This window comes from Euprymna scolopes, chromosome 2 (genome assembly GCF_053919585.1).
Source record: "Euprymna scolopes isolate OS-2025 chromosome 2, ASM5391958v1, whole genome shotgun sequence".
NCBI classification, from domain to species: domain Eukaryota; kingdom Metazoa; phylum Mollusca; class Cephalopoda; order Sepiida; family Sepiolidae; genus Euprymna; species Euprymna scolopes.
In genome coordinates this window covers 73,027,009-73,054,796 of record NC_136483.1, presented here as the reverse complement: position 1 = coordinate 73,054,796, position 27,788 = coordinate 73,027,009, and the positions used below count along the sequence as shown (strand labels likewise).

Below are 27,788 nucleotides of genomic sequence, written 5' to 3'. Positions count from 1 at the left end.
TTAACAGAAGATGTTACATATTGTTTTTGTTTTTTTAATTGTTAATTTCGTTTTTTTAACAGAAGATGTTACATATTGTTTTTGCTTTTTTAATTGTTAATTTCGTCTTTTTAACAGAAGATGTTACATATTGTTTTTGTTTTTTTAATTGTTAATTTCGTTTTTTTAACAGAAGATGTTACATATTGTTTTTGTTTTTTTAATTGTTAATTTCGTTTTTTTAACAGAAGATGTTACATATTGTTTTTGCTTTTTTAATTGTTAATTTCGTCTTTTTAACAGAAGATGTTACATATTGTTTTTGTTTTTTTAATTGTTAATTTCGTTTTTTTAACAGAAGATGTTACATATTGTTTTTGTTTTTTTAATTGTTAATTTCGTTTTTTTAACAGAAGATGTTACATATTGTTTTTGCTTTTTTAATTGTTAATTTCGTCTTTTTAACAGAAGATGTTACATATTGTTTTTGTTTTTTTAATTGTTAATTTCGTTTTTTTAACAGAAGATGTTACATATTGTTTTTGTTTTTTTAATTGTTAATTTCGTTTTTTTAACAGAAGATGTTACATATTGTTTTTGCTTTTTTAATTGTTAATTTCGTCTTTTTAACAGAAGATGTTACATATTGTTTTTGTTTTTTTAATTGTTAATTTCGTTTTTTTAACAGAAGATGTTACATATTGTTTTTGTTTTTTTAATTGTTAATTTCGTTTTTTTAACAGAAGATGTTACATATTGTTTTTGCTTTTTTAATTGTTAATTTCGTCTTTTTAACAGAAGATGTTACATATTGTTTTTGTTTTTTTAATTGTTAATTTCGTTTTTTTAACAGAAGATGTTACATATTGTTTTTGCTTTTTTAATTGTTAATTTCGTCTTTTTAACAGAAGATGTTACATATTGTTTTTGTTTTTTTAATTGTTAATTTCGTTTTTTTAACAGAAGATGTTACATATTGTTTTTGTTTTTTTAATTGTTAATTTCGTTTTTTTAACAGAAGATGTTACATATTGTTTTTGTTTTTTTAATTGTTAATTTCGTTTTTTTAACAGAAGATGTTACATATTGTTTTTGCTTTTTTAATTGTTGATTACGTTTTTTGTTTTTAGCTGCCTTCCCTTACACACACATACACATACATACATACATACATACATACACACCTCGCTGCCCATATTGGTTCGTAAAAAGCTATCACACAAACAGAAAATGAAAAAAACATTTGCTGATTATTTTGTGGCAATTGTCAATGCAAATAGTCAACAAGTAACTGTACCAAAGATAATAAAAATTACAGGCATTTTTTACAATAGCCAATAAAATAATTAAAAACATATTCATCATTTCAAAAGCAAGTCAGTTATCACTGGAATGTATAAACTGAAAATATTTTCCAACCAATAAAAATTGTTTCAAACTAACAATCCTATATAAAATTCAATAAGTCTATAAAACAGTGACCTGCTGAACAGTAATTTGTAATTCTTCTGAGGCCACCTGTGACACAATATGCCAGCCTTAACTCTCAACATCAACACCCATCTTAGAAGACTGGAAAGTATGGCATTGAAATTCATTTAAACCTGCTCTCTCTGTCCAGTGAATACAGCTACCGAGAAGGTAAAAAAAAACAAAAAAAAACACACACACACACACACACACACACACACACACACACACACTGGAACTTTCTGATGCTTTTATCTATTTCTTAATCAAAATCTTTAAAACTACTCAACAAACTTTATTTTTCAAAGTATAGGTCCTGGATATGACCTTAAACTATATCCAGTGGTGAGGCCCTAGCTTGTGGGCTTTGGGGAATGTGGAGCCACACTTTAATTGAAATTGCTCTCAGGTCCACTCCGACCCGGAGTGATAGTACCTGTTAGGGTCCCAACTATGGGTTAAGTAGTAACTGACTTGAAAACAACAAATATATTCTATTAAAAAATTTTTCTCCAAAATCTTTGAATTCGACATTAAATAACCTGAAAAGGGTTGATATGCCGTAAAACAAAAACAACCAACCAACTTCAAAGTATATTTTACATTTCTGTAAAATTGTTGATATATAAATATAATGTCTTTGTTAATTTGTGCTTTCTCGCTTTTATTCTAAAATTTACATTGAAAATGTCCGAAATTTCTCCATGGCATTTGTGGTTGAGATTTATTTTAAATAAAATTATCTGAGTCAGCAAAAATTATTGCACATTTAGATTCTTTTGTTAAAGTTGATTCTATTGGATCTACCAAATTGCAAGTCTTTTCTTTGTTTTCTTGCTTGATTTTAGTGACTAAAATTAACTATGGAGATCATTAAAATTTTACTCCATACTTCTTTTAACAAAGCTAATAAATTCTTTTTTTTAACAAGACTGCAAAATTAGACAGTAGCCTTTTATTATTTATAACTTAGAATAATTTTGCATTGACGTTTGAGAAATTTAATAATATTTTGTAAAATAATAGCGCATGCACATACACTCAATGCCAGGACGGAACAATATATAAATCTCTCTCTCTCTCTCTCTCTATATATATATATATATATATATATATATATATATATATACTCCAATAAATTTGTTGTATTTTGTTTGTGTATTGATATTCATATAAAAATCCTTTTTTCTATTTATTTAAAAAGAAAATACAACTTTCTAATATATGGATCGTGGAATTGCATTCATCTGCAAAAGATCTAGCTACTTTGCATATTCTTTTAATTTTAATAATTCATTTTAATTCCCTATTAGTTTTTCAGTTTTCTTATGAGATGATCATCTTTAGTTAACTATTAAGTGTAATTATATTCATGAAGATATATAAATAAAGGGTGAAATACAGGGTGACCCAAAAAAAACGGGCCCAAAGTCTAATTAGGCCCTGTTTCTTAGTGTTTTGTCCGAATGAATTGAAGCTTTGGTCATAACTAGTTCATTATATTCAAAACATCACATCAAAACACTAGGGTCTTTGGCCTTTTTTTCTTCGTTCTACAGCATATGTTCTAGATGGACTACATTTAGCTTTGTTTTTTTTTTTTTGGTCACCCTGTATAAAAAAAAAAGTATTTTTTTCCCATTATATATATATATAGCACTTTAAATAAGGTTGGGAAGACTCTAGGGGCCCCTTTCATCAACAAACTCATCAGGAGTCAATCGTTAAATTTCTATAAAGAGAACAAATGTCATGCAAGAGCGAAGACTTAAGTGGGGATTACTTATAAAATTATAACGAATGGATGAGAAAAAAAAATTATATATATATATATATAAAAATTAAATGAAGGGCAAATGGGATTACGAGCAAAAATAAAAATTACAAGTGAATTATACGTTGTAGAATATATACAATTGTATAAAATATATGTACAAAATGGGATGTGTGGGGAAGTTAAAATTTAAAATATATCCCCAAATAAGTCCAAAGATTTCACAAATTACTTCTGTCGACAGAGAAAGGGTCTGCGTGAGAGGATAGAGACTGACTCCAGAATCTTCAGGTGATTCGAAGAGCCAGCCCGGTGTAAAATCCTAAACTAGTCCATTTTATATGCATTGGCACATGCTCGATTTTCAGCGAGGTGCTGACCAATAGCAGATTCCAAGGTGAACAAGAGGTGATGAGGCTTACCTAGTCTGATGCTTGCTGGAACATGGTGGTTTATTCTTGTCTGCAAATTTAAACGGATTCGACCTACATAGACAGCAGCACACTGACAATTGAATTGATAAATCACATTACTATTTGTGATGTAGGGCAAACCATCCTTCATAACTGAGGGAAATGCAGACTTAACATGATAAACCAAGTGTTTTTGTACACATATTTTATACAATTGTATATATTCTACAACGTATAATTCACTCGTAATTTTAATTTTTATTTTTTTTGCTCGTAATCCCATTTGCTCTTCATTTAATTTCATATATATATATATATATATATATATATATATATATATATATATAATAAAAGATGAAATATAAAAAAAAGTATTTTTTCCTATAAACTTATATATATATATATATATAAGTGTTTTATGGTACAAAACTTATAAAGCGCTTTAAATAAGGTCAGGAAGACTCTAGGGCCCTTTTCATCAACAATCTCATCAGGAGTCAATCATTGAATTTCTATAAAGAGAAATGTCACGCAAGAGCGAAGACTTAAGTCTTCGCTCTTGCGTGACATTTGTTCTCTTATTTAAAGTGCTTTATAAGTTTTGTACCGTAAAACACTTTAAGTTTATAGGAAAAAATACTTTTTTTTATATTTCACCTTTTATTCATACCAATCCTTTTATTTATGAATGTTAACCATATATGTTAACTTTAACTATAGAGCATATATAAATAGATAACAAACCAGGAAAACGTCCACTTTTTTGACAGCCTCTGTTTCGTAACACAGAAACAATCATAATTATTGTGTCAATTTTGAACATTTTCTGCACTGACTCATCAGAAAAATAGGAACCTTTTAACTTAAAAAAGGGAAGAAACCAAATGAAGCAATCATGGTCCCCTGTGATTGCACAGTGAACGAAGCATAAAAAAATGACTAAGTTTAGCATTTGCCCCCACCCACCCCACATTTAGCCCCAAAAGTTTCCAGGGGGCATCAAATCCTGGTAAAAATCAACAAACAGTGCAGTTTTAGGCCTTAACATATGTAAATTTGAGTTCTGCACCATGCAAAAAAAAGAAATGACTAAGTCTATCATTTGCACCTCCCATTTAGCCCCAGAAGTCCCCAAGACTTTAAAATATTTAAATTTGAGTTCAGCACCATGCAAAATTGCTAAATACATACACAGAAAATTTTGGACAAATATGGTAAAATAGTCCCAAAAATGGTGTGTTTTTATTAGTCCTAAAAGAGCCCCTGGGGCACACTCAAGAGTTATCGCGAAGTATGGAAAAATAAAATCAGTTAGTTACAACTTTTCAGAAAGTTTTATAAAAATCCAAGGGATCAGTTTTTTTTTTAATAAATACAAAAGTTTCAATTTTAACCATTTTAACCCGAAAGGCACTCCTAGGGGGTCAACCAGAGTTTTCGTGGAAAATCCATTCTGTTACTTTTTTACTCATATCATGTTTAATGTTTGTGCAGAATTTAAAAAAATTCCAAGACAAAGTTATTGAGTAAAGTGTGGATAGACAAACAGACAAGGATGAAGTTACAGGTTCCCCCTTCTTTTGTTGGGGGACCAAAAAGAAATGGGCATGATTGCATAAATCAAAATTATATATATATATATATATATATATATATATATATATATATATTAGATGATATGTCGTTCACCTTCCTTCTATGATGCAGCTGATGACTGTGAAGATGGATGGTGACTTGTCTTGAGATTAGGCTCGCTGGAACCAGACTTACAGGCTGCATCCGTTACACTCGAAGAATGTCGTTCTTGTCAGTGTCTAAAACAATGGAGATGAAGACTATGAACTCACATGCATGAACATAGGGCATGATATGGCATCTGGAACCTATATATATATATATATATATCCACACACAAACTGTTTTTGCATATCTAGACCAGCACCTATCCCAAGTGTGGGATTGAACCAACCACCATCAAGTCAATAGTCAGTAGCTCTATCCAATAGATAGGGATTGACACTGTCGGCAATGATATCCAACAATGCTTCATAAAAACATTGACCACCACTCCCACAGTGCTCTATTTGTTTTTATTTACAAAGAGCTTAGCATTACTCTACTCGAGAATGAGGATTTTTTTTAATAATCATCCACAGACACTGTTTTGCTGTATCGCAGCTCTCCAGTGTGGCTAGACCAGGACCTATCTCAAGCTCAGAATCAAACAATTTGATTCAAGAATTTGCTAAGCATAAATTTGCATTAAACATTTTAAAATATAACTGGTTTTGTGTGTTACGCACGACTTATGATTTCATTTTTTCTATCTAAAATAGAAAACATTTCTGAAATTACATTTGATCACTACTGTTTATGTCTCATTCTTCGGATTTATTGGCAACAATTCATCTTAAATATTTGTTCTCATTGCAACATATTCTTTCTGCAACAATCTTTCCTCTCAAGATGTTTTTGCTGATTCGGGCACGCGCTTCGTCGTCAAATGGTTTCATCGCAGAGCTGTTAAACCAGCTCCCTCTCAGGGTTGGAAAAAAACAACACGGAGGCCAGCTGAAAATAGTGAAACAGGATACTGAGCTGATCCTGGTCGCTTGCCTCTACTGGGTTCGCTGCTGAACTATGATTGGCTAACACTTGTATCTGCTGTTGTGGTGGCCCGTCATGCTTGGTCAACATTCACCTAATAAATTCTCCGTCAGCCAATTGCTCCAGGTGAAATCTGAAACAAGTACATATATTATCTATATGCCTATAAAGTTGAGTTTTTTTTTCTTATTCTGACATTGATATTAAAAGCCTATTTTTTCTATTTACAAATTATTAAAACAAACTTTTTAATATACTCAGTCATGAATATGTGAGCAACTACATGAAGGTTAACTAATTTGCATATTGCTTTGAAAAACGAGTGTTAATTACTTATTTATTTTTTATGGTTTCTTATAAGTTGGTCAGTTCTATTTCACTATTAGGCTGAATTCTATTTATGCACAATTTATACATTCTGCATAATTGCATAGAATTTAAGATGAAAGTGTTCTTAGACATGGAAATATTTTTTATGTTACCTTGTCAGTGTGTGTGCGAAAAGTTTCTACTAAACTTCTCTCTGAATATTTGGTCTACAGAGTTGAAATTTGTATATATAGGTTATTTGGACCTGTAGCATACTTTCAATTTGGTTTTTAATCAGCAAAAATTGCTGCTAAGGGATCAAAATTAAAAACAAAATAGTTGACCATGTCAGGATAAGTCAAATAAAACATTACACCTGCTGCTTCTCTTGCGCATGCTCAAAATTAAACATTTATACCTCAAAGTCGCTTAATTTTTAACCTTTTGTATACATTTATCAGCAGCTCACAAAGTAAGAATGCTAGAGAAATAAATATTTTTTTTATAACTTTGGAAATCATAGAGAATTGTTACTATAAAAATAAATAAGAAATCTGTATGAATTAAAATATAAATATTTATGCATATTTTACAACCGGGCAACGCCAGGCGGCCTGCTAGTATATGATAAGAAAAGTTTTTTTTTTTCTTTTTTTTAATCTGTAGATGGTAAATTTTTATGGCAAACATGTTTGATAGCGAATAGAATAGGGAGCTAGTAACAGCTGTCTAAGCTTATTTCAAATTAAATTAGCTGATGCTTGTTATATTAAGAATAAGCAATTTTTACGGTCGATGCCTGTATTTCAACAAAATCTGGACATTTCTTTACAGCTGCTACGAAAAAACCTTGAACTTAATCAGTGCACAGCTTATTAATATAATAATTTCAGGCATTTAAAATACTTCCTGACACAAATACTGAGATCTAAACATTGATATATTCCTACTAAATCAATATTTCATTCTAATTATCCAGTTCCTTTTCTTAAACATTAGCGGGGGGTACCCGGCGTTGCCTGGGTGTTTGTAAGTGTGTGCGGCTTTGGGTAAATTAAAACACCCGTATATTTGTGTCGGGGGGGGAGGGTTAAAATAAAAAATTGGTTTGGGATAAGTATAGCATTTTGGAAATGATAAAGATGCAGAAATATCATAATGATGATATTTCTGATGGAGACAATGTTTCTCATTTTGTAGAAAAAGTTGTTTGGGGGAGCAGAGTAAGTTCATGAACATAGTATGTTTAATGGGAAATAAAAATGTCTTGAAGTCAATGAAAATGTTGCTGGAATTGTAACAGCCTCTAAGATTACTTTAAGGAAAATCTGTTAGTGGTTAATTCGGAAATCGATGCTCCTTTGATCGAGGAGGCATAATATGATTTTTGTAGATGTGTCTGTTAGGGAATGATAATCTCGGCACAAATATTTTTTAAATGCTGGATTCCGTCTTTCGTTGAAAGATATGCATTTTGTCTGAGGAATTGGTGGAACATGTTTTTGGTTTTGAAAAGATAATTCTTAGCAAGAAAATCTGGTCGGCTACACACACAAAAAAAAACATTGTCAGTTCATTTTCCAACATCTAAATATATTGGCAACATTAGGTGGGGGGCTTGCTGATTTCTTATTACATGCTGGTCATGTGACACCTGGCATACCATGGGTATGCGTTTTCTGGTGATGAGTTTTGGTGTCAGTGGGGAAGGTCTAAATGATTCCATTTTAGGAATCAGCCATGCATAAAGTATACTTTGAAGTTGGAGACACTGCTTCATTTACACCGGGTCAAGTTCTTTTCACATGAAAGTGTTGAAATTTTTCTTTCCAAATTTCAAAACAGCAACCAATATCTTGAATGCGCAAAGATTGTTAATCTTCTTTCTTTCACAAACAGAAGGGTTGATATTTTGGGGTAATTTGATACCTTGCTAACAAAGAATTGGTACTATTTTTTTTTTATTTTACAAGAGAGTCACCACTTATCAAGGCTTGAAGGGCACTCAAGGATAAGAGTTAATGTGTGTAAAGTGGTCAGTGAGACAACAATCAGTAGTGGTGGAAATTTGGTAAAATTTGGTTATTTAAGGGAACAACTAAACAAGAATTTGTTTACATTGGACTTCAAGATGACTTTGTTGTAGTCAGTTGGAAGGCAGACCCATAGAGAGTTTTACAAGCTAGCAGTTCTAGAAAAGAAACATTACTCATGGAATTTGCATTTAGATTTAGGCACAGATAGTGTGGAAAATTGTTGACAGCTAGACAAGTGTTTGTTTTGAACATTTTGCAGGATGTGACTATAAATTGAATCTCAGATGAACAACTTGTCATAAAAGTAATGACAGAGCCGAGAAAGATGAAGTAGGATGGAGAAAAGGGCATCATCCACTAGATTTCAAAGTGGGTTTTGAACCCTGTCAAAGCAGAAAAAGGATGATCTGAGTAGCTCCTCCCCAGATATGGCAACAGTACTCCATTTTAGGATGTATTTAGCTATTATGCAAGTAGAGGATTGCGTTGGGAGGGAGATATCTTTGAGGTAATTTGATATCGTGTTAAGAATGGAAATTATCTATTTCTTAAATGAAAAGTTCAATTGTAAGAGTTAACCAAAAGGAGTCCTGTTTCTATAAAATTCTCAGAATGCAACACTAGGAATACGAAGGGTGTGCAATAAGTAATGCCCCTGACCCACTTCCCATAGCAGTAGAGCAACGAAACTTGGCACAGTTATTAGTCTTTCTCTACATAGGAACCACCCAAAGTTATGCATTTCTCCCATTGTTTGATGCAACTCTGGAGACCGTTTTTGTAGAACACCCCAGGTTGGTCCTCCAACCACGACGTGACTTCAGAAATCAAGGCTGCATCATCTGGGAAACGCTTTCTTTTCAAAAACAACTTCATGGCTGGGAAGAGGTGAAAGTCAGAGGGTGCAAGGTCAGGAGAGTAGGGAGGATGGTAAAGGATTTCATAACTACACACCCGCGCTTCTGATCTGGCGACATGCGAGTTGTGGACCGGAGCATTGTCCTGCAGGAGGAGGGTACCTTTGCTGATTTTGCCCCGCCTCTTGATTTTGATAGCTTCCCTAATTTCCTCAAAAGTGAAGCATAATAGGCTCCTGTAATTGTGGTATCCTTTGCCAGGAAATCTGTCATCACTACTCTGTCCTGGTCCCAGAAGACTGTGAGTATGACCTTGGCAGTGGGAGGACTGCACCCTTGCCTTCTTTGGAGGTGGTGAGTCCAAGTGCTTCCACTGCATTGACTGGGCTTTGGTCTCTGGATCATAGTGATGGACCCAGGTTTCATCCTGTGTAATCAGTCTTTTGAAAAACTTTGACTCATCTTCTTGGCACATCTCCAAATTCATCCTTGAGCACTCACTGTGTTCTCTCTTCTGGAATGGTGTGAGCAACCTGGGAATCCATCCAGCAGACACCTTATGCATATGCAAATCGTCATGAATGATAGTTTCCACATACCCTGTACTAATCTTGACATCTTGGGCTATTTGGCGAATAGTAATGCGCCAATCTTCCAAAATGGCAGCCTCAACTTGACAGACAGATGCCTCATTACTGGTAGAAGCGGGGCGCAACCAGGTCTGGGTGCTGTTTCCACAGACTTCCGGCCATGTTTGAATTCACGATGCCAGTGTTTTACAAGGTCATATGATGGGGCATTATCACCATAAGTTTCTTTCATTTCATCAAAAGTCTCCTGTGGTGTGCGTCCTTTCAAATACAAAACCCAGATCACTGCTCAACATTCAACAGGCTCCATTTCACATCTGACTCAGTTCAAACACCTGTAAAACAGAAACCACGATTAGTTCAGAACTGTAATTTGCCAGATAACCCGTAGAGATATAAATCATTGCACATGCAAAATTTCAGCTAGATCAGACAACTCGAAGTGGGTCAGAGCCATTACTTATTGCACGCCCCTCGTATTTTTCAAATAAATACCATCTTTATCAGCAGCAAATTTAGCTTCTGCCTTCTTTGTACTCAAAAATAAATGAAAGTATTATGAGTAAATACTGTTAATACATTATTGCATTTATTATTAACTAGTCTGGGTGTTTGGAGGCATGTGTTGAGCAAAAAAAAGTGGTAGTAGGCAGACACACTCAAACCCATGACGCGAAGGCAGAAAAGAAAGTGAAAGAAAACTTGACATCTTACCTCTACTCCATGACGCGACCAGATGTTCGGAACGTTGAAATTAGTAAAGTCGTTCTAACCGATATAATGGCTTGCAAAAATGACGACACAAAAAAAAAACGATCCTCCTTGTAGAAAACTGTCCAGTTGAGGGTGAAGGAATTAATGTTTTTAGCCAATTTTTCGATATTTGTCGTCCGAAGGATCGAACTTCAAAATTATACCAATCTCGTGAAAATCTGTCACCTCTGTCAAAAGTTTTAGGCAAACATACATACATATATACATTTAAACAGACAGGTGAGATTTATATAATTGACTAGCAGGGCTACCCGGCATTGCTCGGGACCATATAAACAATGAAAAAACAAAAGCAGATATTGAACATATGGTTTATTCTTAGGGGAGCGGAATCTTTCATCTCAAGTTTTAGCGTTACAAACAAACATTTGTCTTTTATATATATAGATAATGACAGGTTTTTTTGGGGGCCCCCCTCGAAGATAACTGATCAGTTGACCAACTTCTAGTGGTCCGTTTGACGTGAAATTTCGATATTTGTCATCCGGGTGATGGGGCTTCGATATGATACCAAATTTGTCAAGTTTGGTTCCGTTTTTCAAAAGTTTTAGCGTTACAAACAAACATACATACACACAGACGTTTGGCTTTTATATATATAGATGACTTCTGCAATTACTAATCAGCAGAGTGTTATCACTGTTGACCAAAGGAAAAAGTCTACCAGACATGTACAAAGTGTGATGATGTATGAAAGTGAAACATGACCAGTGAAAGTTGAGGACATGTGTTACATGGAGAGAAATGATATTTATTGATTTTTAATTTTTTCAATTTTTATTTTATTGCAGAATGTATTTTTACCTCAAGGATATCCAGAAAGTGTCAGTGAGGACTATCTTTCGTATCAAATTTGGGACAGTATCCAGGTGAGTCAACCGTTTTTAAACCTTGAGTCAAATTAAATATCAGAATCCAATTAAAATTTTGGTACTAGCATTGAGTTTAGCTTAATTTAGCAATCAAGAAATTAATATTGATTATCATTTTTTTTTTTTGCGTTTATCCGAGGCGACTGTAGAAAATGATTTTTGATTAAGCTTTTCTTTCTCTCTTTTTTATTCTAGGCGTTTGCTAGCAGCATCACAGGGACTTTAGCTGCCCAATCTGTTTTAAGAGGAATTGGTGTTGGTAATGAGCAAGCATCCCTACTTGGTGCCACTCTCACATGGTTGCTAAAAGGTGCCAAATAAACATCTTTTTACATATATTTCTGGTCAAACCACAAAAAATTAAAAAAAAAAACACTATCAGTAGACTGGTATTTTCTTTCTTGTTGTTTGTTTGAGTGAAACAGACGATATTTTTTATACATTTTCTACAGGAGACAAATTATGAAAAGGAAGGAAAAGATATAATAAGGGATTAGATGTAAAGAGATAGTAATTTGGTGAAAACACTAAGTTGGTTGATTGAACTTGAGAACTTGGATAGTATCACATCCATGAAAGGAGAAGAGAAATGTAGAAAATCATTTGAAGTATCAAAAGATATGCAACACAAACACAATAGATAATAATGATAAAAATGCTCTTGCTACACATATGACTGATTTTAATCAGGAATTTGACTTTTCCTGTGTTGCGATAAATCAAAAGTATGCACAACTTATACAGCAAGAGAGTCATTGAAATAGCTATTATCACTAATTTCAATCAGACAACAAATAGAATATTTTTCAGATTACACTAATCTTAACAAAAAGAATCACCAGAGAAAATGGCATCATGTTGGACGTTGTTTGATGTATCCGACTTTCCTTCACATACTTCTCACATTTACCATCAACTTGACAAGAATTTCAGTTTTTCTTTCTCTCTCCCACTTTCTCCATGATTCAAATATCCAGATAGGAGTCATATTGAAATGCACACTCAAGTCAATTATTTTGTGTTCTTCTTTTTTCCCCCACAATAAACATTCACTTTTTCACCTAAGCAGCAGCAGTCCCCCTTTTTTATGTTCTCTCTTACTAACAATAAAATCACATGCTAACAAGGTAGCATCCAATAATAAAAAAGATTCCTGTTGAGCAAAAAAAGAAAAAACTGTCTTTTTATGCTGCCACCTCGGACATCCTACAGCGCCTAAATTTGCATAATTGCATTCTTGCACTGGAAGGGTCCTAAGTTCATATGCCATTGCTTCCTTACAGCAGGCACATGCCAACCGTGGGCATTTATTGCTATGTTTGTCTACACTGTTAACACATTATTGAAATTCTCAAGTTCAAGCAACAAGTTTGTGGTTTTCACCAAACTATTATCTTTCCATATTCTATCTTAACCCTTTACCCACCTCATATTTATTGCCCTCTTAGCCAGGTTTGTAAAATACATCAACTGTATCTCTGCAATCCCTCCCTATCTCAATGAGGCTACTTGTTGGCCATGATCGGCAATGCATAATGCCAAAGGAAGAGGATCCTGTTAGCTGAGCAGCTAATAACCATGGAATTAAAAAACCATAAATTGCAATATTCCGCTTTAGTCCTTAGTTGGACTAGATGAGAGGTTGGAGAGGCTTGATCAGATCAATTAGCTGGTCATGCCAAACCTTGTCATATAACCTATAACCAATAGTTTATATCTTTCTCAAACCTGTGATACTATGGACTCCTCCTCCAAGAAAAAAGTAATAAAAAAAAAAAGAGGAAATAAGTTGATCAGCAGAACAAAAGTATAAAAAGTAAAATTAATAGAAAGACAATGGAGGAAATGGTTCACAAATACACTCAAAGGTAGCTGAAATAGGATTGTTAATCAAAGTGTGGCAGTTACTATGATAAAAGACTGGACATAGAGGTCAATATATTTAGAGTTAGTTTACAGACAGTTTTAGGAGTTGGAGTAAATTTTGGCGCAGTTAGAGATGATTTACAGACAGTTTTGTGTTTGCAACAGTTGAGGACAATTATCAGTTTGTTGAAGACAGGTTGCAGCTTGGACCAGATTGAGAGAGCTTTAAGAGCCCAAGATGAGCTGACATTAACAGACAACAAAGACACCTCGACAGACAATTAAGATGTACATATTAGCAGTTAGAGGGTCGTTTTCTGCGATGGTGTCACACACGCATCCAGAGCCCAACTGATATCTATGAAATGTGCTGGAGTTTGTGTTTTCTATGTTTTGGGTTGTTTTATTTTTCTTTTTTTATATATTTGTGAGCCACTGCATGTCCCCTGGGCAGCCACCAATGCGAGACAATGTGGAGTTGGCGATTGTTGTCAAGTGAAAAGGAGCATGTGGTCTCACAGCCCATCACTAATAGAATCAACACAGATTCGCAAATATATGATGGAAAGCAGTGGCTAAGGGTCAATCAGTTTGGAAGATAGAAACTCAACATGACTTTTAAGCCCAGACAATTGAATATACTTGAGAAGCAGAAACCATGATATGCTGAACTCTTCTCAAACAAGTTACCTTCCACATAGTTCTGTCACAGTAGAAAGGTATACATGCATAAAGTATTCTAATTTTGTTTTTTTTACAACTGATTTACCAACTTATCAAGGACTGAAGGCCACTCGAGGATAAGGATTACTGAATGTCAGGTGGTCAGTGAAACAATAACAAAGTGATCAGTAATGTTGAAAATTGGGTAGAAATTGATTATTTAAGGGGACAGCTTAACAAGAACTTGTTTACATTGGACTTGAAACCCACCATGCTGTAATCAGCTGGAAAGCAGGCCAGTGATACAGAGTTCCACAGGTGGGCAGTTCTAGAAAAGAAACTTTGTTCATGGTATTTGTGTTTAGATTTAAGCACAGTGGGAGGAAATTGTTGACAATGGTTGTAGCTAGGTGAGTGTTTGCTCAATATATTACTATATGAGTCTGAACATGCCTGTGTTATCTAACCAAATCACATACCAATCACTATGTGAGTGATTGCATGTAAATACCAAAGTAAAATTTTTCTTAATTATATAAGTGCTGCAAGATATCCCGATTGCTATCTCTTTTTTCTGTTATTAAAAAGAAACAAAATATGTCTACTAATGGGTTTTTGATGTTTTCTATTTTTTCTTCATAAATTCTTTTTTTTTTTTAATCCACATCTTGTATTTCTTTAATTTTATCTCATTCTGTTTAATTTCATTCAAAATCATACAAAAGTAACAAAAGTAAAAAAAAAAGTAACAAAACTTTTTTTAAAGAATAAAATGGATTAACAATAAATGATTTTTATGAAATTAAAATTTTATGTCATTTATTTTATATTTCTATAGGTTCATTTGTTTTTATACACAATTGTCAATTTTATTTATCTGAATTAAAAAAAATATTTCTTCACTAGCAGGAAGACCTGACGTTGCCCAGGATTGAATGAGGATCAAAGAATGTTCCACATTTCCAATACTTTTATTGTCATCAAAATTTGTGAAATCGACCATTTTTCAACCAAATTGATTGTTTGCCAGCTCTAATTAGGCACCCACCACGGTGCACTGGGAGGAAACTTCACATATCTCCTTGCAGTGACATGGTGCACAATACATTGTAATTTACATTGCACGATAGAGAACCTACAATTGATTTTATAAAATTATTTGTATATAATGGCTTTAATTAAAGTTTGAAATGAAAAAGTCAAGTATCATGGTTCAATTATGCTCTAAACAGAAACATTCATTTTGAATGCACCCCTGTTTTATTAAAGAACCTACTGTTGATTTTATACACCAGACCCTTCTGCTTGTGTGGTGATAAAACTTCTTCAAATTTACTTGTGATGCTAAGCTGTATGAAGGTGTTAAGTTTGGTCAAAATCAGATTGTTCCTTCTTTAATCGGATCTTTTCTATTATCAAGTTTTGATACTTATCAGAGGCATTCTGATAAAAAAGCCCTAAGAACACTCCTAGACACATAAAGTACATTTGTGTGAAATTTCCAAAAAAAATAATGAATAAACCCAACCGTTCTGGAGTCCATGGGGAATGAACTCGCACACACAGACACAAAATGTCTTTTATATATAAGTAGAGATATAAATTTTCTAGAAATTCTCAGACAAGGTACCTTCCCAGAAAACTTACACTAAATGACTGAATTCAGTATTAAATATTTCCACACCCCACCCAATGAGTTGATATACCGGTAAACGATGAATTTGAAGGGGTAAACATAATGCAATTGTGTATAGTTGATAAAAATGGTTCTATGGTTTTTTTTTAATATTTAACTAGTGGGGGGTACCTGGCATTGCCCGGGTGTTTGGAGGTGTGTGTGGTCACCCGGGTGTTTGTGTCAGGGCGGGGGGGGGGGGTTAAAATAAAAAGTTTTGGTAGGTAAGTATGAAGGATCGAACCCGAACCCTTGAGGCAAAGTTGGAAATTAAAGTGTGAAAAAAATGTGCGACGTTAAACACATAATGAAATACTAACGGAAACACGTTTGAATTTATTTAAGTATTTAGAATTGGCAGGTGCCCGTTTTAATGATTTAATGAGGTCAACTTTGACTGCGGGGGTAGTATTTTATTTACTGTGGGAAAGCTTTTTTTATTTTTTATTTTTTTGTTTCCCCAAGATGTTGGGGGGGGGGGAAACCAGTTCCCCATAACAAGGGGATTGGCCAAATTGATAGCAATTGTCTGATATAAGGAGAAACTCCACATTGATCAAAGCTGATTGCACATGCGGCGATCAAAAATTGTTGAATATTTATCTTTTCAAAGTTGGGCAAATTAAGTAGACAGGCGACCTCGGTTGTTAACTCATAGATATTATCATTTAGGCGTGATATAAAAGTTTTAAGAAGTTGTGAGGCGACCGATCGGTTCTCGGAAAGAAGCCTTTCTTGGACATGCATGAAAACACACACACACACACACACAAACATTTTCACTTTTATATTTATAGATTAGGAACCATTTCGACTTAAAATCTGTTTAATTCACTGTGTGTAATCTATTTAAGATGTGTGAATATGCTAGAATAATCAATAGTTTAACAAAATGGAGCCTTACGAAACCGGAAATGTTGTATTGCTCATGGAACCTTTTCTTTTTTATTTTTTTTTTTTTTTAACCACTTAAGATGAAAAGAATATTAAAACGACCTTTTTCTACCCAATCACTATATTATACAAAATTCCAAAACATTCTTAATATCATAATCTTAAAAAAAATATATATGTATATATTATTAATATAATCTTAAAAAATATATATATCATTATCAGAATCTTAAAAAAAAATATGCATATATTATCACCTATGCAGTAGAACCCCAGGATACAGCATTAAAAATTAGTAACAAAATACAGTATAGTATATAAAACACATGTATATGATAAAATAACATTATAAATAACACCGTAAGGCGGGGCAAGTACTGTAACTAGGGGCCAGAAAAACATTGTATTCCATATCATAACTTATAAAAAATGTATCTTAGGGCCACCATATCCCAGGATTCTACTGTACAGTAATTTTATTCAAATTTAAATAAAAAAAAAAAGTTTACCATTTCAAACTCATCATTTACTGATATATACCATAAACAATCAAACGAATTTGGGAGCTTTGGGTAGTGTACAGACAGCCTTTAGTTGATATTACTCCCAACTCCACTCTGCTTCCTAGTCAGGAGTCCCTCTATATATTATATATCATCTGTCCTATTCACGGAATGAAATTGCATCTTGTTTTATACACATTTTTATAATGAGCAACTATAGAAAAGAAATGCACTGCTATCTATTCGTAGTATGTAATGAAAACCATTGCATGAAAGGAAAAATAAAACCTTTTTTTTTTATAACAAAAATGAAAAAGTTTATTCAATAAAGTTACACCATTTGGTATTGGAGGAAGAAAGTTGGACAATGTCAGAGCAAGGAAAGAAAAAGTAGAAAGTTCTTTGGGTTGTTGAATGTCTGTTAACAGTTATCTTCAAGTGAAGAGAGTCAATGCTTGAGTGTCGAGTGGACAGAGACAGGAGAGAAGGAACATCTTTCCTCGTTGCTTTCAAAGTTCTCTCTGCTGACCAACCATGATTCCCAAATTGGCTGAAGTAGTTCTTCAAGAGGACATATGAAATCAATGCATCATGTAAGCTGATAGGTCAGTGTGTGACCAAATCACCTAGCAGAGACATTTCTCCTCAAGAGAAAATAAGTCTTTATTTATGACTAATATACAATAAGTCACATATTGGATCTCAGTGGCTCAGAAGCTTTAGTCTAAAGAGGTTAAAGAAGTTCTATAGGGAATAGATAAAATCAATGCGTCCTGCAAGCTGATTGGTCAATGTGTAACCAAATCACCTATACCTTTATTTATAATTGTTTTGCAACTAATTGATGCAAGCATATAAAAGATATTAAAAACTTGAACCATAATCATTTTTACAAAAATGATTAAATTTTGGATTCACTGTTAAATAATTCAAAAAGATTGATAGGTTGTCAAACAAAATGTATCATTTTCATATAGGTTGATTTCTAACAAATTATCTTTCTCCTTCTCAATGTGATGATTAAAAAAAAGAAATGTTTATTTGCAGATGGCACTGGTATGCTGGGACGAATAATGTTTGCTTGGCTTCAAGGGTAAATAACACATAATCTCTATTTTACAGCTAACACACATACATGCTTATAAACAATATGTTAGCATTTAAGTTTTTGTTTGATTTTATTTACTTATTTTTTATTTATTTTACAATACTATAAATTAGCACACTGCCTGACATTGCCCAGTCATAAGATATGCTTAAATATGATATTTTAATTCATGTACATTTTGTATTTATTATTATAGAGCTAATTCTCTATTAATACTGTACTCAATACATAGTGATTTAAAAAGAAAAATGACTTGAATCGAAACCAAAACATAGATCTCTAGCATTATTCATTAACATCTGAGCTAAGTCTATATGCATATCAAAACTTTAAAAATTAACATAGTTAAATGTATATTTGCACATGTATAGAAGATATACGTTTAGCCGACTTATGTCTACCAAGTTCCAAATATTTTTCAATTTTGACCTTTTAGCAGATATTTTTACCAGCTGAAAACCAAATCAAATTTGTTCCACAGGTCTTAATCCCGTATATATCAGGTTTCAAGTATTTAGACCCAAAATTGACAGAGTAGTTTGGTAGAAACAAACAAGGTCACTTATATAAGAATAATTGGATTTGAATTCTGTAAATTAAAGTTTACAGCAGTTTATTTTTTTGACAAGGAGTACAAAGAAATTAAAGATTTTTCCTTATTCCATCGAGTTTCAATGAATGGCTCATACCCTCAGAGAAAACGTAGTTAGCAAAATGATATTCATATGTAGTCTATAAATTTTGCTAGTTAGCACATAAATTAAATACTAAAATTTTGAGAGAAATTATATATGTTGACGATAACGCTGTCCCTATTCTGCATAAGTACCAAAAAATGATTTATACTATTGCTTATTTTTTACTATTTTTATTGATTTCTCTATTTAAACTGATTTTTATTAGTGTTGATTTTTTTCTTTTCTTTTTTCTTTTTAGGACTAATCTCGATTGTAATGCAAAGCGTTGTCGGTAAATATTCTTTGAATATTTTATTTAATTTTATGATATTTTCTTTAATTTTACAATATTTTATTTCATTTTACAATTTTATAATTTTCTATTTTATGATATTTTATTTAATTTTACGATATTTTATTTAATTTTACAATATTTCATTTCATTTTACGGGATTTTATTTCATTTTACAATTTTATAATATCCTATTTTACAATATTTTATTTAATTTTAGTAATGTTATATTGTTGGTCTTCTAGAAAACGCTGGTTACCTAATCATGAACGATTATGAATGTTTGTAGATAGAAAAATGTTTGGATGGCAAAAATAATGTTACTAAAATGAATTAGGTATTTTAGAGAGATAAAATATTTATGTTAAAAATTGATATAATCACTTTGAAATTTTTAACGTGAACAAAAAGTTAGGATAATAGATCAAAACAAAAATGATTTAGTAGTGGCGTCAAATAACGAACAGAGAGGGAAGCCAGAGACCAGGTTAGATAGGGGCCAGTAATAATGGTCTGTGTATGCTGGGAAGCTATTGGGCACAGGAAATAGCAATAATATAGCAAGGTATGCAACTCTAAAGATGGGGAACATCAGAAAATAAAAGTTGCATGAAAATATAAACCGAGTGTCGATTGTCGTTCCTTGGGATAAATCTTCATTGCAGCTTTTACAAACCTGTCAATGAAGACCAACAAATCGATGAAAGTATGTTTCCTTTTTGGCCTGATGTTACCCCCTCTAGAAAGATGTTATCTGTTCCTTGTTTAATAAGAACTGTCCTTTTGCCTTATTGTCTGGTTTATTGAACTGTTTGTTGTATGTTATGAACACTTATCGATCACAACACGTTACATATACACATCCCGGGGCTCCCAAAATCAACAAAGATTAGACCATTCCTATAATGACCTAATCACTGTTGATTTTGTGGTTGATGTTGAGTTCTGTGCAGTTCTAAGAGGTCGACCCTCCCAAGCTTTGCCTTCTCTCTTTGAGGAGGGGGTTAGTTTATTGCTAATCGCCTGAGGCGCCTTCACTGGGAATGTCAGCCCTCCCATCCCTTAAGTAATCCAATTTACCAAATTTCCACTACTAACAATCACTACGATATCATCCCATTGACTATTGTACACTCATTAACCTTTATCCTCGAGTGACCTCCAGGTCTTGATAAGTGGTGACTCCTATGTAAAAAAAAAAAAAGAAAAGCATTAGAGGTCTTCAGTATACATCATGTAACTACCCTCAAAGTAATGGGAAAGTTAAAAGGTTCCATAGAAGAATGCGTTATGTTTAAGCAAAAAAAAAAAAAAAAAAAAAAAATGAGGATCAGTCATTGGGATATTCACAATTATCAAATGTTAGTGGCTGTCAGGTTCCATGTGGACAAAACAACAAAAAATACCTAATTCATTTCAGTAACATTCTTTTTGCCATCCAAATATTTTTCTATTGACAAACATTCACAATTGCCCATGATTAGTGATTAGGTATCCAGCATTTTCTGGGAGACCAACAATATAACACAATATTTTGTTTTATTTTATGATGTTTTATTTCATTTTTTCAAAATTAATCTATTTAAAAAACAATTAACACAAATTCATTTTGTTTGGTCATCTCACCTGATTGCTTTCCTCTTTTCTGTTGCCAATATTTGTAGATTGATGGCAGACATTATGAATGACTTTGCAATTTTCCTTGAGATTGTGGCTCCCATAATTCCAGGACTTTTCACCATCATTGTTTGCTTTGCTGGTTTATGTAAGGTGAGATTGTGAATTAGGGTTAAAGAAATTTAAGATGGAGTCAACGTTAGTTTTGTGATAAAAAGAAGCAATTGTGCAGTATAGTTAACATCTAAGAAATAGAAAACAAGCAAAATTTACAACAGATAATTTTTACTAAACCCATTAAAATTTAATTTTCTACCAACATGTACAATTTTAAAGTGTAAAAGCTAATTGCAAAATTTATTATCTCTGGATATGTTATGGTTATTTTGATTTAGCCGAATCTGAATCAATCAAAAATGATTTGATTGTTTTGTTTTGTGATATATCAACCCTTTTTCTAGCTATTTATTCTTCAAGTTGTTTATATCCTCAAGTATTTACTCATGGTGTTTGGTTTGGTTGTTTTGTAGAACAAACTTATTGTTTTTGACTTTGCAGAACATGACTGATTTTTGCAAAAAATAAAAAAACAATGACATCAATGTTTGGTGCATTTTAGGTCAGGAAGCCAGTATCTTCAGGTAGACAGACAGACAGACAGATCTGGTAGCACCAGACAAAGACATGGGTCGATTTTATTTGCAGATAGTAAAATATAAAAGGATTTAACTTACCACCAACCCTAAGTTTGTGAGGGTGTGTGGATTTTCCAGTCCGACTTGGGGTTAGTGATGATGTAAGTTATTTTTTTAAGACTGTTTTAAGGAATGAAACACTAACAACAGCAGATTGATTGGCCATATTTGATTCTGATAGGTATTGTCAAAATCTTATATTGAAATAAAAAATTAAATAGTTTCAGAGCTTTAAACCTATACTGGTTGGTAGAAAATTAAATATTGATGCATTTGGTAAAAGTTATTTGTTATTTTGTTTGCTTTCGATTTCTCAGATGTTAGCATGATTGCCTAAAATGGAATTTATTCACACTATTTTCTTGCCATATTCTTTTTTTTTTATTAATTATAATTTATATAATAGTGCTCAATACCAAATAGAGCTATATATTTATTAAAAATAAATTTTTATTTGCACAAACATTTTGGCTACACATTTGCAGACATATTTCAACTCCAGCTGGAAATCATTCGAACATCCTTAGGCCAAATTCCTAATATGGAGAGGTCATAAGTAGCATGTTCACATGATGTAGCTTGAAAATTTAAACATGTTAAATGCAATTTTGTAAATTTTCTAGATTACCTTTTTACTTTTATATATAGACAAAGGTATATTTTTGTATTAGTGGAAATTTCTACGCTTTTTATTTTATTTAAAAACTTTTCTTTTTTATTTATCTGTAATAGCACATGCAATACTCTTGTCAGTTGGTAATTAAAATGGTAATAGTTTTGGTAGCTAAGACAATACTATCACTTATGATGTTAGGAGCATCTTTTGCCATTGGACAGAGTATTAAAAGAAAAAAAAAACAATATTAAAATTTGAAATTTAAGAAAGCCGATAATGATATGTGCTTTTTTTTTCTCTTTAAAAGAAACATTTATTTACCTTTTAAAATATGAAGCAAGCTTTTGACTCTGTCTGAAGACTTTTTAAGTGATTTCTTTTTGTAATCTTTTTAAGGTAAATAACTATTTCTTTCAAAAAAAAAAAAGCACATATCGTATTTGGCTTTCTTAAATTTCACATTTTAATATTCATTTCATGATGATATTTTTAAAAAAGTGCCATCCTATTTCTTATAACATTGTCCGGAACTGTGTGCTTGTAGTTGAAGAGACTTAAAAACTGTTCATTTTATTATTTCAATGAACTAATACCCAGAGATTATTAAAAATTATTAACAAAAAGAAGTCGCTTGAAAAAGACTTGAGACAGAGTCGAAAGCTTACCTCATATATTTAATATCATATATTTTAAAGAAAAAAAAGCACATGTCGTTATTGGTTTTCTTAAATTTCAAATTTTAATATTCAAATTTATAACAATATTTTAAAAAAAAATGTTATACTATTTCTTAGACACACACACATAACCCACTCCTTCTTTTTGACAAATGAAGATACTCCGGAATGTATGGCGTGCCAAGAACACTTTACAGTAAAGCACTTTCTTCTAGATTGTGACAGTCTCACACATATCCCTCCAAATTTTTACAATGTCAACAACATAAAAGAACTATTTGAAAAAATAAATCCTAACACAATAGTAACATTTTTTAAAAAGAAAATATAACTTTAATCCAATCTAACTTAACTCTGTCTTTTAAAAAAGTCCTACATTTTCTAACAAAAAAAAAAAAAATAACTTAATTCAACAAATGAATTAAAATACCTGACTTGCATAACTTAATTTGAAAAAAAAAAATAATAACTTAATTCAACAAATGAATTAAAATACCTAACTTGCATAACTTAATTTGAAAAAAAAAAAAATAATAACTTAATTCAATAAATGAATTAAAATACCTGACTTGCATAACTTAATTTGAAAAAAAAAAGAAATAACTTAATTCAACAAATGAAGTAAAATACCTAAATTGCATAACTTAATTTGAAAAAAAAAAAAAAAAGAATTTGGCATTAAATAAATGAAAACAGTTGATATGCCATAAAACAAAAACAACCCATCAACCTATTTGTTATACCAAAAACAATGTATACTTATCAAAAACAGAAGTAAGGACCAGATGACAAACGAAAAACCTGGTTTTCTTTTTATCCATCATTTTAGTCCATTGTTGGCGTAGCCGGTGCTTCAACACGAGCTGCTCTTTCACAACATCAAGCAAGAAAGAACAATATGGCTGACATTGCAGTGAAAGATAGCAGTCAGGTAAGAGATAAAAATATTTTGTCAAAATTTGCAAAATATTCATTACAACTTTAATCATGAATCATGAATATAAAGATTAAATTGTGCGTTTATCATCGTTGGAGCACAGGGTGGAGCAAGTGCTGGTGTGATTGTAAGACTTAGAAGTGGATGCAGTAAGTTCAGGCATGCAGTGTGATGATGTATGAAAGTGAAACCTGACCAGAGTTGAAGACACGCGTTGCATGAAGAGAAATAATATGCAGATGATTCGACAGATGTCTTAGATCTGATGTCTTCAAAAGAAAATTAAATCTGTACGGACTAGGGGGTATGGACAGAATAAAAGGGACTTTGTTGGTATGGTCGTGTTGAAAGAATGTATGAGAGTTATTTAGTTAGATGTTGAACAGTTGAGGTAGTAGGGTCAGTTTGCAGGAAACCATGGAAGGAAGTGATAAGGATGGATTTGAGAGAAAGATAAATAAAGAAGACTCATTCTAATTTGTATTATTTGGATTCTTCCAACTATTCTTCTCATCTTGAATTTATTTTCACAACGTTTCAGTTGATGTGACTTTCGACCTTCTCCAGGTGTATCTTGTAAAACTCTGGAATGTTTCTGTCAAACTTGGGAATCTTTCTTGCAAATACCTGTGGCACAGTGGATAAAGTACTTGGTTATATTCAGTTGTAAGTTACACTCTTCTGGAGGTTGTAGGTTGAGTCTTTAGTGTGTGCATCCAAAAGAAGAGTCTGTAAGCTTACACTGTCTACCCAGCTCCAGCCCCTGTCCCATCCATGTAATGTTGCATCCCTGTGTTTGTTTTACAAGTATTTAAATGGTTTGTTTATTTATTTATTTATTTATTTTTTTTTTTTGTTTGTTTGTTTGGTGTTTAACAGCCTCATCAACCAGGGTCATTTTAAGGCCAAACATTTTTTTTTAAATCAGCATATATGAAAAGCAGTTTGGTTTCATGCCAGAGTTAAGGATCTCTGGAGGTATTTATTCTGAGACAAATACAAGATGAAAAAATTGTAGATTCGTTTGTGGGTTGTGAAATCCTTTTGTCTTATAGAATAGAGGTGGTTATTGCTCTATTTTTAGATTTTCCAGTACAGTCCAATTGTTTTTAGGAAATTTAATATATCTTTTATTTGTACAATGCTGAAAAGATTTTCTATGTTGCTTACTTGGAAGAACTTGGAACTTATTGGAATATGTTCCAATGAATTTGCTGCACCTATGCCCCTACAAAGATGTAAATACACCCAACAAACTCAACAAGCAGCAAAATTCCACCCTTCACTGTAGATCCGTTTTTTTCCTTGAATAGTTTGCTGTGGAATTTCCTCCTTGCTCCCTATTTACCTGACTTTTCCAACATGCAGAGGTCTTGGATATGACCTTAAACTATATCCGATGGTGAGGCCCCAGCCTGTGGGCTTTGGGGACTGTGGAGCCAGCCTTTAATTGCCATTGCTCCCAGGTCCACTCTGACCTGGAGTGGTAGTACCTGTTAGGATCCCAACTATGGGTTAAATAAAAACCGATTGGAAAAAAACAAATTTTCTATTAAAAAATCTTTCTTCAAAATCAGTGGATTTGGCATTAAATAACCTGAAAAGGGTTGATATGCTGTAAAACAAAAACAACCGACTAACATGCAGAGATGTAAATGTAATATGAACAAGCATCTCACTTGAACTCCCCACTTAGAATGTCTCTATAAATCTGGCTCCTAATTTACAGTAGCCTCTTGTGTTTCAGTGCCAGTGCATCTTGTTTGGAATAAAAACTGAAGTAAAAAATACTAAAATAATAATAAAAAAAATAACAATTTCTTGTGTGTCCATTACATTTTATAATCTCTTTTTTTTTTGTGTGTGTGTGTGTTTTCTCATTACAGGAAACGCTTGTCAATGTGACTGCCTTATTGTTTAGTTTGGCAATAACTTCATTCATCACTGGCAATCAACCGTAAGTTATTCAAGAACTTTCTTATATAAATAGCATCAGTAAAGAATCAACCTCAATCATTGATTACCAATCGCTGCATTGGCCTCAAAGTAATATGAAACTAAACCTAGGTCCTCCAAAGTGGCACCTCCCATCTTGTAATAAAGTGTGTAGGGTGATAATCACCTACTTGCGGACACATCCTCTTATACATTCAGGTAGTTTCACAAGGTCAAGTTGTTGACATCTGTCTCAGGAGACAATGGATTTCTGCATCTTAAATTAGTCAGTTTGCAAATTGCAGCATTTGCTGTGATGATGCAAGCTTATTAGTGATGGGATGATTCCAATATTTTTCCTGATTATGTACTAAATTCTCGATTCTGATTCTTTATAATAGAGTTGTTATTTATTCTTGATTAATGTTAAAACACATGTTAAGTATGAACATATTTTCTCAAACATACACTTGTGAGGGGATGATTTATCGATTTTAGTTTTACTATTAGTTTAAAATCAATAAATATTTATTATTATTACTACTACCAGCAGTGAAAGATTTTACTTTTAACAAAAAAAGGAAAGGTTTAATCAATAACTGCTAATGATAAAAAAGAAAGGAAAGAACAATGGGCTAGTACACCTACCACTAGTCTCTCCCTCTTAGACAGGGTCCAAAAAATATTCCAATCTAATTGGTCTGAATTATCAACCGAGCTCCAACCCGTGTCCCATCGGCAAAATATTGCATCTGTGTGCCTGTTTTACAAGTAACTTGATGGAATGTGCTCTGATGAACTCCTAAAACTGGTGCCTCCTCGATGTACATACTCTTGACTAACCTGACAAGCAACAAAATCTCACCCCTTCAATGTTGAGGTCCCTAGATGCTGGAAAGCCTTATACTCTAATAGTTTCTTCTCTTGCTGCTAGACTTTCGAATTCCCTCTCTGTTTCCTGCTTCCCTAGCTGTACTAGCATGCAGAAGTTTAAATATAATATGAACAGACAGCTCACTGCTCAATTTTTTACATGGTTCCCTGCAGACATGGTCCCAAATAATAGCTCCTTACGTTCAAGTGGCAATATACCTTGCTTTGTGTGAATTAGAGTAAAAAGGAATATATATGAAAATTTCATTTTTATGAGAAAAGAAGTGTAAGCTTAATCTTAAAAATAACTGATAATAATAAAAAGGAAAGAAAAGAATTTTATTCACTTTTGATATACTCCAAAATATTCCATTATTATTAGTAGTAGTATTATATATGTCATAATCATATTGACACACTGGTTCCTGTCAGATCACCGAAGTTAAGCAAGTTTGAGCCTGGTCAGTACTAAAATGGGTGACTATTTGAGAATTCCAGGTGGTGTATGTGCTATCCGCTTATCTCGGCATTGTTTCCAGTCTTGGGCCTCTCCTTGCCACTGGACCCAAATCAGTATCGATTCAGGAGAGGTGTGGTTGGAGATTATGCAACTCTTGCCTCATAATTACATGTGTAGCTACCCTTACAGGAGGTATCCATTGTCTCTTGAGACTAAACAGGCATTGCAAAGTAGTAATATTAGTAGTAGTAGTATTGCTATATAATAATTTATCAACAATTTTTTCCAGCTCCCAGAGAAAGGAAGAGAAGGATATAGGGAAGATGTAACATAATCACATTAGCATTTGGGACTCACATGCATATATAGGAAGTTAAAAGGAACAAGGGAAAGCAAAGATGAGAAGAAAGAGAAAGAAAAGAAACCACTACTGGCAGTTGGTCAATGACATTTGGCGAACGCTCGAGTTTGCTCTCTTTCCTACTCCTAGAAATAAAACTTTTTAAAACTGGTACATTGTATTGACAGTGAGTAGTTATTTGGGTTATATGAAATGACAAAATAAATACCTTTTCCTTTACCAAGAAAAGTTGTGTCGAAGCTATCAATTTCCTTTTGT

General features: G+C 32.7%; 1 protein-coding gene and 1 pseudogene across 1 annotated transcript in view; both read left to right on the top strand.

The window, feature by feature from the left end:
* LOC145292360 (RUS family member 1-like) overlaps window positions 1-27,788 on the top strand; it is a 52,711-nt gene that overhangs the window by 5,862 nt on the left and 19,061 nt on the right. The window contains exons 2-8 of the mRNA XM_080138692.1: window positions 11,601-11,678; window positions 11,877-11,991; window positions 18,330-18,375; window positions 19,327-19,359; window positions 21,024-21,129; window positions 23,794-23,895; window positions 25,788-25,858. Of these exons, the coding sequence (XP_079994818.1) occupies window positions 11,601-11,678; window positions 11,877-11,991; window positions 18,330-18,375; window positions 19,327-19,359; window positions 21,024-21,129; window positions 23,794-23,895; window positions 25,788-25,858 (551 nt within the window). The remainder of the gene's footprint in view (window positions 1-11,600; window positions 11,679-11,876; window positions 11,992-18,329; window positions 18,376-19,326; window positions 19,360-21,023; window positions 21,130-23,793; window positions 23,896-25,787; window positions 25,859-27,788) is intronic.
* Window positions 27,102-27,219, top strand: LOC145241816 (5S ribosomal RNA; annotated as a pseudogene).